The 11,251-nt window shown below is 37.5% G+C and overlaps 1 protein-coding gene across 1 annotated transcript; it reads left to right on the plus strand.

Annotated features, from left to right (window-relative positions):
• LOC147544528 (electron carrier/iron ion-binding protein) lies at positions 1-4,759 on the plus strand. The gene is made up of 5 exons (XM_086636237.1): positions 1-355; positions 2,299-2,360; positions 2,620-2,710; positions 3,036-3,123; positions 3,218-4,759. Exons 1-5 carry the CDS (start codon positions 81-83, stop codon positions 4,442-4,444), a joined length of 1,743 nt encoding a protein of 580 aa, XP_086492363.1. The 5' UTR covers positions 1-80; the 3' UTR covers positions 4,445-4,759.
• The last annotated feature ends 6,492 nt before the right edge of the window (positions 4,760-11,251 follow it).

Raw genomic sequence — 11,251 nt, forward strand, 5'->3', positions numbered from 1 at the left:
TAGCAGAAAAATTAGGCGCCTCTAGAACTTCCTTTTGATATAGAAACAGAGAAGTTCCTCCGCTCTCAACCCGAAACAGAATGGCGACGATGTCCCAGCCCGGCACGGTTCCGCGTCTTCCGACCAATTCTGACACCGAAACTCCTATAATCGCAACCGCTGCCGCCGTCGCAACCATCACCACCGCTCCAGCAACCACCATTCCGACCAGTACCGCCGTCCCCACCATCCCAATCACCAGCACCGTCAACACCATCCCAACCACCACTGCCTCCGTCCCGCTTCACGTACCCAAGACCTTACGGGGACTTAACAAGCCCAAGTGCTCCAAGTGCGGCAATGTCGCTCGTTCCAGGTTCCCGTTTTTCCCTCTCTCTCTAACTTCAACCTTTTCAATTTCATTTTTTGAAAAATTTAGGAAGTAAACATAAAATTGAAACTGAACTTTGAAAACCCTAAAAACAATACCTTTTAGGGTTTTCCCCATCATCAATAGTACCTTTACCATCTTGGTTCGAATTTGTTCTTGATTGCTTTGCTTTACTTGCATGTATTTCGGTTAGAAACCCTAATATCGCAAATTCTTTCACCAAGTACCCGATTGGTTTCCTTTTATTTCGCATAGTTAGGTTATGTTTGATTCGCATCCTTGTTATGAAATCTCTTGTCTTTTCCTTCTTAGTGAGCTAGTATCAGCTACCTGAGGTTGTTTCCTGCACAGTGAGCTTTTATTGGACTTTAAGGGGTCGAAAGAGCTTCCATTGGTTCTCCTCTTAACTTGCGTAAGCCTGCAACTAGGGCAGACTGGTTTGGACGATAAACAGCGCCTCATGATTTTACATACTCTTATCTTTTATTATTATTATTTGAAGCTCCCATATAATCTACATGTTACTTTTTATACATTTTCTTGTGTTTTACAATGTAGAGCCTTGCTCCACTTAGGATTGCACTTCGCCTGCGCCTAGCGCCTCAGGCGAGATAGGCATGATTCGAAGTGGTTATGTAATCCGCACTCAGTTACTCTTTTGCAACCCCAAGTATGAAGGAACCCAAAGAGAATACAGCTTCCGACTTAGAGAAGAACACAAATAAGAACTGCCTGGTCACAAATTAAATGCTATCTAGATCGAGCTGTAGAAGCAGTTGCAGGAGTTTTCTAATGGTGCTTTCTGTTTGATAAAAACAAAAAACGTGAACACATAATGTCTTAGTCCTACTTTACAGTCGATGTTACATTGAAACAATTCACGCGTTGCTCAAAACAAAAGTATCCAATGTTTGGGTCTTTTGGTGCACCCTTCTAGCACTCTCTCTTCATCAACATAGAACTATGTCAATTTAATTAATGTACACGAGCTGTTTGAGAGAACCCCATACTGTCTGAGATATTCCTCCACTAAGAGCAAATCCAACAGCTAGGTGCTGGGCTCCCAAATTAAAATATTTTGTTAGCCCATTCCTCAGCCGGGGTGCTCCAAGAGGGAGCCCCTTGGCTGGGCTCCCCAAGAGGCTGGGAGCCTCTATCAACTAGCCGTTGGGCCTTGGAACAGCTATTTTGGGGTGGATCCCCTAAAAAAGGGATCCACCTCACTTTATTATTATTGATTTTTTTTTGTTATCAGTTTTTTGTTCTTCTTTTTTGTTATTTTCATGGGTTCTCATAATGAAACAGTCAAATTAATTACAGAAAGAAATGATTGACAATATTTTCAATATGGAGTCCATAATTTAATAGTTGAAAATTGGAATTAAAATCCGACATATGTACATAACACACGCACTAAACAAATTAAATTTGGGTTGGGAGCCTCTCCTGGAACTGTGAACCCAAGAGGCTCCCAAAATGAAATGGGAGCCCCCACTGCTCTACTCAACAGATAGAGGGAGAAAACTTGATAACGTGTCATATGTATCACTAATGTCAGCTTATCTGAAGAATATCTTGTTTCCATATTCTGCAAGTAAAATTGTTATTGAGTTACACAGTTTGGTGTGTTGTATTGGGCTGCAAATCGCCACACTCCATGATAAACATTCCAGGACTAGGAAGTAGCAAGTACCTGGGCATGTTGATTTCTTATGACGTCAATATCCCTGGAGTTACGAAAATATGGCTTTGAATTGTAAGAGGAATTTGATGGGTTTGAGTAAATGCCTAATATTAATGTAGCAAGTTGTCTTGCTTCTATTGTTTAAGCTTCTTTAGGAATTATAAAAAATGGTTCAAAACTGTGATTTAAAAGATACAATGAAATGTTTTCTCTATGTTTCTGATTGATTTCTCATCGGATGTAGGTGTCCATACCAGTCATGCAAGAGCTGCTGTGCAAAAGCTCAAAATCCATGTCATATACACGGTAAGTAGCACTCACGATCATGAAAAATAATTACTTCTTAACGGATCTTTTACTTCACCTGTACTAGTGCACGAGAAAGATATTTAAGATCATTATTGGTAAACCCAGTGCCTACTGGTACCCGCGAACTATTACATATGCTTACTGCTTATTACTGAAAAAATAACCAACTTCCCGTTTATGGTGAGTGTGATGCCTCGTGTTTGTTGTCAGAGTTGATCATGTGGTTAACAAGTTTTTCTCTTGTGTGGCATTTCAGTCCTCAAGTCAAATACAACAAATTCAGACAAGCAATCAAATTCATCATCTCATTCGACTGACAAGCAACCAACAGACGCATCTTCCCCAGGGTAAGATATAAACTCTAAGATCCGTACAGATAGATTTAACAGACTTTTTGCTCATAGCTATTTTATCTACTGGGCTATTTGGAATGTTTATTTATCCTAAATTTCACCATATGCTTAATGATTTGCCATGTTTTCAGTTTGTTTTACTTCTTTCACCCCCTCTTTTCGCTTGGAAATGAGTTGATCTATTAAATGTACTTGGTTTTTGCTGATAATAGTATTGACTCGATCAAGAACTTCTATTTTAAGGCCTCTGAGTTTGAGGTTGTATCTTGTATTTAACTTTTGAGCAATAGCAAACAATCTTATGTTAAATTTCTTTCAGCACATCGTTGAGGGTTTCTGCTCTTCGACAACTTTCTCAATTAAATGGATCCCAAGCTGCTCGTGCGAGGAGGCCGCTGACTAGAAAGGTAATAGTTTCTATAAATGAAAATGTTTTAGCTTGATTGTTATGTAGTCCATGGGATAGGACAAACTAGAACCAACCTCTGGATTTGTTATTAGGAAGCTGCAGCTATAAACAGATGGAGGTTTTCCAAGCTGAAGGAGTACAGGGACAAAAACATTGAGACGGAAAATGAAGCTTTTGATAGATACATGCTAAATGTGAGTCTATTGGAGGAAGCATTTTCTGTTCAGTCGTCGCTTGAAATCCCCGCCATCGATGAACCTGTGCCAAAACCTGCCATTGATGGGCCTGCTACAGAACCTGCCACTGATGGACCTGCGCCAGATATGACCTCCGCTATTGGGCCTGGTCCAAAACCCGCCGTTGATGGGCCTGCTCTGATACCTGCCATTGATGGGCCTGCTCCGATACCTGCCGTTGATGGGCCTGCTCCGATACCTGCCGTTGATGGGCCTGCTCCGATACCTGCTGTTGATGGGCCTGCATCGATACCTGCTGTTGATGGGCCTGCTCCGATATCTGCCATTGATGGGCCTGCTCCGATACCCGCCGTTGATGGGCCTGCTCCAATACCCGCCGTTGATGGGCCTGCTCCCAAACCCACCATTGATGCTGCGCCAGAACTGACCTCCCCCATTGACGTGCCTGCTCCAAAACCCACCATTGATGCTGTGCCAGAACCGTCCTTCCCCATTGATGTGCCTGCTCCAAAACCCACCATTGATGCTGCGCCAGAACCGACATCCACCATTGATGTGCCTGCTCCAAAACCTACCATTGATGGACCTGTGGCAAAACCAACATCTACTAATAAGGAAGATGACAATGTCAGAATAATGTTAGAGTTGAAATCAAAACTTAGATCAAGTCCTTGGAGAACAGATAGCTTCAGAAAACGAATACGAGATACGGTGGATCGAGGACTTAGAAAGTTACAAAAATCAGAATGTAGTGATGAGGGAATTGCTGGAGATGACTACGATCTGGATCCTGAAAAGGAAGTTGAAAGGTTAAAAAAGACGAAGTATGTACGTGCTGAAAGGTTATCAGTAGTAAATGATCTTATGGAGAAATTGAAAAAAGCTAGAAACGAAGATGATTTGAAGTCTTGCTTGAGAATGAAATCTCAGTTGTTCGACGAGCATGAGAAAGCCTCTATTATTACTAAAAGCCAGGTTTTTGAGACATCTGATGAGCAAACAGTGGAGAAGGATCCAGTACAAAGAAAGGATTTGCCCTTCAAATGGTTAAACAAGGTCGAAATTAGTCAAGAAACACTTAATGCAATTAACAATCACTTCTCTTCCCTTGAAGATATATAGAAGATCTCTAAAGGTCATGTGAGGCGTGTACACTAAAGAACCAGGGTTCTTATAGTTGGCTGATGCTTGTGAAAAAGCAAGATTATCTGAAACTTCATTGTCCCAAGCCGAAAAGCTTTTCTAAGGCGGTCTCAGTTTCAACAGCAGTAGATTATCAGTGAAGTGGACTTACAATCTATTTGTATTGTTTTTATGCTATCTCTTGTGCATTTGGGGGGGCTTAAATTTTGATGTTTATGTAAAATGGCCCCCACTAATAAAAAGATTTCACCTTGTTTTTTTTGTTGTTGAAAGATTTCACCTTGTTATTCTTGATATTCTCTTTCCGTTGGGACCTAATTCAATTGGCTCATAAAACTATATGCTGGAAGCAGACCTAATTCAATTGGCTCATAAAACTATATGCTGGAAGCAGACCTAATTCAATTGGCTCATAAAACTATATGCTGGAGCTTCCATTTTCGTCTTAATCTTCCATCCTATTCAAATTCATAACCATATTCCATTTTCATCTTAAAGTCCATATTTTGCTTCAGATGGGCTGTTCGGGCTGATCAGTGCATATTTTTGTGACTATTGGGTAGACTTCGAACAGAGTCTTAAAGTTGTGTGTCTATCATGTACGATCAGTCGGAAGAGGTTTTTTTTTTTCGAGAAATCGACTACGTTTACGTTAGTCGTTACAAGGCATAGGATACATCATGAAGATGTGATGAGCACGATGACCGCTTAATTTTATTAAAATATTTTACTTTATATATTGCCTAAATTACATGTGACAAATCTTGATGGCAAACTGCTTTCACCGAGACTCGATTCCACGACCTCATGGGTTATGGAGCCTAAGATGAAAATGGAATATGGTTATGAATTTTATGTACAATTTCTACAATCGGAAGAGTTATGGAGCGTAAGCTTCATTTCTGGATAGTGGCAACTGTAGTACTCTCATTCCATAGATCATCTTAAAAAATGCATGACCATCTTCCATTGCCGAGGTCAACTCAAGTAAACAAATTCAGATCAAGACCCAATAACCCAAATCGTAATGTTCTTATCTTGATTTTCTAAGTTGGAGTCAGAAAGATCCATTCAGAAGAAGACAAGGGTTCTTTTGGGAGAAGCAAAGATAAAGAGACTTCCAAAATCTATTCTTACTCCTGTCTCTCGGCTTCCGCCCTCACAGATATTCTTTTTTTTTTTCCAACTCTTAGTTTTAGGGACGGTGTTCAATGCTCTCAAATCTCAATTGCTTCCTCTTAAACCCTAAATGGGGTTTGAAGTCAAATCGTGCTCCATAATACACATTTACGAAAGATCGATATTTTGGGGAAACAAGGAAGGTTTCAAGTGTATAAAATTTCATATGGTGGGAAAACAAAAAAAACCTTCCAAACACACCCTTTCTCCTGTTGCATCCAAGATTCCGATCACGCGACCTTTATATATTTTTCTCTTCTCTCTCTCTCTCTCTATCTCTCCTCTTTCTATCTATCTTCATCCCTCTTCCTGTTTTTTTTTCTCTTTCTCTCTGTAAGTTCTGGAGCAACCCCATTTGGTTTCCAGAACGACTTTTCTTCTGGAAAACAAGACGGGTTTCAACGAAGGGGCTCTCCCTTTTCCCGAAACTTAGAGAGGGAAAGAGAGAGAAGTTAAAAGAAGAGGAAATATTAGAGTAAGGTTCAAGAAAACAACGATGAAGGTGGAGTTGGAAGGGGAGGTTGCGGAGGTTATGGTGGAGGTTACCAGAGTTCATAAAGGAGGTGGGAAGGGAAGATGGAGGAAGAAGAAATTGAAAAGACATTAAGGGTGGGTAATGTTTAGAGGAAACAAAATATTACAATTTTTTTCCTTGGTTTCCACCCAATAGTTTGCACCTGGAAAATTCCTTTGTTTCTCCGAAACATCAACATTGGAAAAATGGGTATCCAACTTTCTGTTATTAAGCATTTACAAATTCAGTTTGGTGGATTTTTTTATTTCAATGGCGACATTAATAATTTGGGGACCCGATGCCAAATTTTAATTAGGATTTGACTTAGGTGGTGGGGGGAGGGGGGGGGGGGGGGGTCTGACTTAGGTGGTGGTGGTTTGACTTAAGTGGTGGTGGTGGTTGCGGTCTGACTTAGGTCGTGGGATAGTTGCGGTATGACTTAGGTGGTTGTGGTGGTTTGACTTTGGTGGTGCTGGTGCTGGTCTGACTTAGGTGGTGGTGGTCCAACTTAGGTGGCGGTGGTGGTGATCTGAATGGGGTGCTGCCATATATTTGGAGTAGAAACTTTTTGTAAATCAGAGGGGGTGTAAGGGTCATTTGACCTATTTCAACATTTGTGTCTCTTTGTCAAACTTGTTTTGAAGTTTGAAATATGTGGGTTCTTTTTCAGCCCATTCAAACCATAATTTAATTCAATCACATTTTCAGATTTTCTTAAACTAATAAATGAACATTTGAAATCTGAATTGGATTTCAGTTCAAATTTCAGATCTGAAAAAAATTAAAAACAAACAATGCCTAAGAATCTCAAAATCTTAAGATATTGGAAAGAAGACCAAATAAGATCTTAATAAATGAGAAGAAATTTTGGAGTTTTGAGAGTTAACAGTAATACCTTGCAGAATTTCAGATCGTCCAAGCTAAACATGGAAAGGGAGACCAGAGATTGAGAGGGAGAGATCAGAAATTAAGGAGAGACCAAAGATTGATTGCAAATGAGTAGTAGAGATAAAAAGAGTTAGAAAGGATAAACACGGAAGGAAAGATAACATGTTTTTGTGGGGGTGGGAATTTAGTTTTCTAATCTTTTTAGTCGGAAAAATCTTTTGACCTTTTTTTCCTACTTTTTTTTAATTTCTAACGGGAATTTGACTTTCTCATAATTTTGGTCATACCAAACAGTGGAAAATCGATTTTCTTAAGTTTTCCTAGTTAACTTTCCAATGTAGGAAACAAACTCTAATTTGAAATGATGTTTGGTGTTCCCAAAATTTTATAAGAATGTTAAGAAATTTCTTCACAGCTTAATCCAAAAATTCCCAATTTCTTCACAGCTTAATCCCAAAATTACCAAACTTTACACTTCTGTTGTCAGTATCTCTCTAAAGTCTAAAGCATATTTTTATGTTTCTTTGGCTATTTTATTGAAAAAGTTCAGCATCCTTTCCAAACCTAATTCAAATAACATGGAAATATTTATTTAACATTTGTCAACTTTTGAAAAAGTTCCTTTTCGAGTTTATATACATCACATACGAAGTGAGAATGAAGATTATTTGCATGAAAATGCAAGGGAGAAACAAACTTGAGTACATGGGCGGACCTATTAAGAGACCAGACCAAGCAGCTGCCCAGTCTGGAATTTTTAATTTTCTAATGCAACTAAGGGCAATTTAGTACTTTCTGTATTATAATCTTTTTAGGGTTTAATCTTTACTGTTGTTTAACTTAACCAAGTTTTGGGCGACAAAGAACACAAAAGTGAAGGAGGTTAGGATTCGTGAGGAAGAAATCCATGAAAGTGCTCAAGAACCAATTGAAGAGAGAGAGGAGAGAGATAGAGAGAGAAAGTTTCCATGGCGAGAATCAGGTGATTCTTCAACTACACAATGACGCCCCAAAAGCAACATTAGAATTTACTTCAATCGCAATGGATTTTCTTGTCAGTTTATTTGATTTATCTGTATAGATTGATCATCCATTTATTATAACTATATATCCATTTCAGAAACAATTACCTTTCTTTCTTCTTTTGTTACGCCATCAGTCCATAATTTTATCTCATTTTTTTTATTTTTTTCCTTTCAACTCACCACCTGCTTACTTACATAAATTACACAAAGAAAGTGTTCGTGTCGGAGGCACGGGTTATACCTAGTGATAACATAAGTCTCCTTAGCGTTTTCTTATCCTTCATTGCTTATCTTTGTCGGATTCTTGCTTCAAATACGTTTTAGAATCCAGTGAAAATAAACTCCTAACACAAGCACTGCTTTAGAATAACAGGTATCTTCGAAATTGTATTTTTTTTTTGTGCATTTGATCATATAATACATAATGCTACAAATTATTTAACAATAAGTAACCATTATTGAAGGACTTTTTTTTGGAGCTCCCAACTCCTATTATAACTCTTCAACAAAAAAAAAAAAATATCCTATTATAACTTTTAGGTCTTTTTTTTTTGGGAGCCCCAACACTATATTGGGTGGATTAAGCAACACTTCTTTTTAAATAATTTTTAAATCAATTTCCGTTTTATCTTTTTATATTTGTTTAAATATATTTTTTCAAAGTTCCATTTTTCTGTTTATTTTGTTAAAATTATATTTCTCGAGAATTATATTTGATTTTAGTTTTGAAATTAATAATTTATGATTGATAAGTAAAACTAAATTCCACACTGACATCACACATTTTAAAGTTAAGTTGGAAGCCCCTGATATTTAAGTTGGAAGCCCCTGATCTAGAAGTCAGCTAATCAAAATGAACAATTTAGGGGCTCCGAAATGAGGAACCCAATTCCTATACATTGGGGTTTCTCTAATAAAAGGCCCGAAGAAAGATAAGCGATTTTAGGGAGACTGGGAGAGAGGCAAATAAGTGTTAAGATATTAATGAGCTACAAAGACTGAAATCCTTGAGAACATTAATTAGCTACGACCTCAATCTCATGTAGAACAAATCAAATTCTTCTCGTAATAGGAGGTTTAGAATGTGGTGGCTGGTAGCAAAAAACAATTTCATTTTTCTCTAACAGTATAAAGCGTAAAACAATGTTTTATACATAATGTATTTGTCATCCATGTTAGATAGATTTTATTTTATCTTCAATGAACCTAAATGACCATGATTGTTGGGAGACATCTGCTTTTAATCTAATATGAGATTTTAAATTCAATGTTTTATGATGTCATTTCAAGGGGTGAACAAACACATTATTAAGAATTTTATGGATATGTCTATGTTACCATATTAATCAAGGTAATCTGGATATTAAAATTACTTCTTTACTTCACGTCATTGAACAAATCCGTAAACTTTAGATGCTTAAATCAAGGGGTCGGGAAAACAAAATAAAAAATGAACAAAACATCCCCTATCCCATTTAGCATCACACAAGGTATACTATGTCTCACACGCAAACTATTGATTAATAAATGGGAATGATCTTATATATGCGTTTTCGAATAAAGGTTGGATAATGGAAAAGATGTTAAGTTTTTTTTACGTACTAGGGTATAACCCGTGCTCCTGACACAGACTCTTTCATAGAACACATCATATGAATAAATTTGTTTGCCCCATCTTTGAGATAAATAAAAAATGAACAAAATCCTAATTACCCCTAACTGTAAACCAAGAGGTCTAGAGAGAGCTGATCGGATCTATGAGATAAATAATAATAGGAGATACAAACGGTGAAACATCATGTTTGACAACCGCAACAAAGACTAAAACATTAGAAAAAATTGTTCGAAACTTCTTTAGCAAGATAATTCGCTCATTTCTAGCAAGAGACTATGATCGTACACTCCTTTACATGGACCCGCATGTAACGGTCGAAGAAGAGAGGAGACGGGGAAGGGGTGAAAAGAATAAGTTAAGTGTGATTGGAGTAATTAAGAGATAAATATAAACATCTAATGGTCATAGTTGGAGCTGAACGATAAAAGTGAAAAAGACTCAACATTAAATTCTTAAATATTTCTACACAATATCCTTTATTAAAAAAGATGTTTGTCCCCGTCAATTTTTTTCCTTCTGTTTTATTATATAGATTTTCATAGAATGGACTTATGACTGGCCTTAAGTTCTGAAGAGTTTAAGAAAAATTTGAACTTATTTACAACAAAGAAGGCTCCAATTTTATATTTGGCATTGGCCATCAAACATTCATGGTCGGCCCTGCATTCTCTGTCCTCAGGGCACATGTTACACCCAAAAAAAAAACATATATGCTATATATATTGAGGGGTTGGGCAAAAGGCCCAAAATCAGCCCAACAATATGTATCAGGCCCACTGCAGATAAAGAATGAGGGGCAGGTCCAAAAAAGTCAGGCTAGGGGTGGAATTTCCGAAACACCCTTCTTCTTTTTGAAATTTACGAAATGACCATCGAAAAATTCCCGGGAAACTCGAAAATTTCTGACAAGTAATCTGACACGCCTCCCATCAGACTGTGTACTTTCCATAAATTCACAAAATTGCCATCGAAAAATTCCCGGGAAATTCGAATTTTTTTGGAAAATAGTTTGACGCACCTGACATTAAACCTTGTACTTTCCATGAATTTACAGAATTGCCATTACAAAATTTACCAACTTGCCATTTTCGTTCTTTTTTCCAGATTTATTTCTTATTTCTTTTTTATTTTCTCCCACACATATTTCTCTCTCCAATCTCAACAAATTTCGTTCTTTTTTTCCAGATTTATTTCTGATCTCTTTCCAATCTCAACAAATTTCTTCATTTTTAGTAGTATTTCATTGATTTGTATAAAGAAATTTTCTTGTGTACCGGGAACTATTTAGTGTACTGGTCATTTTTTAGATATGTACTACACATTTTTGTACTGGGAATTTTCTTGTGTACCGGGAATTGTTCTGTGTACAAGCCATTTGGTTATGTACTAGAAATTTTTGTAGTGGGAATTTTCTTGTGTACCGGGAATTGTTCTGTGTACTCGTCATTTGGTTATGCACTAGACATTTTTGTACTGGGGAATTTTCTTGTGCACCGGGAATTGTTCTATGTACTGGTCATTTGGTTTAGTACTGGACACTTTTGAACTGGGAATTTTCTCCTGTA

The sequence above is a fragment of the Eschscholzia californica genome, unplaced genomic scaffold, assembly GCF_041429995.1.
Source record: "Eschscholzia californica isolate CP2 unplaced genomic scaffold, dmEscCali1.0.p SCAF_4, whole genome shotgun sequence".
NCBI lineage: Eukaryota > Viridiplantae > Streptophyta > Magnoliopsida > Ranunculales > Papaveraceae > Eschscholzia > Eschscholzia californica.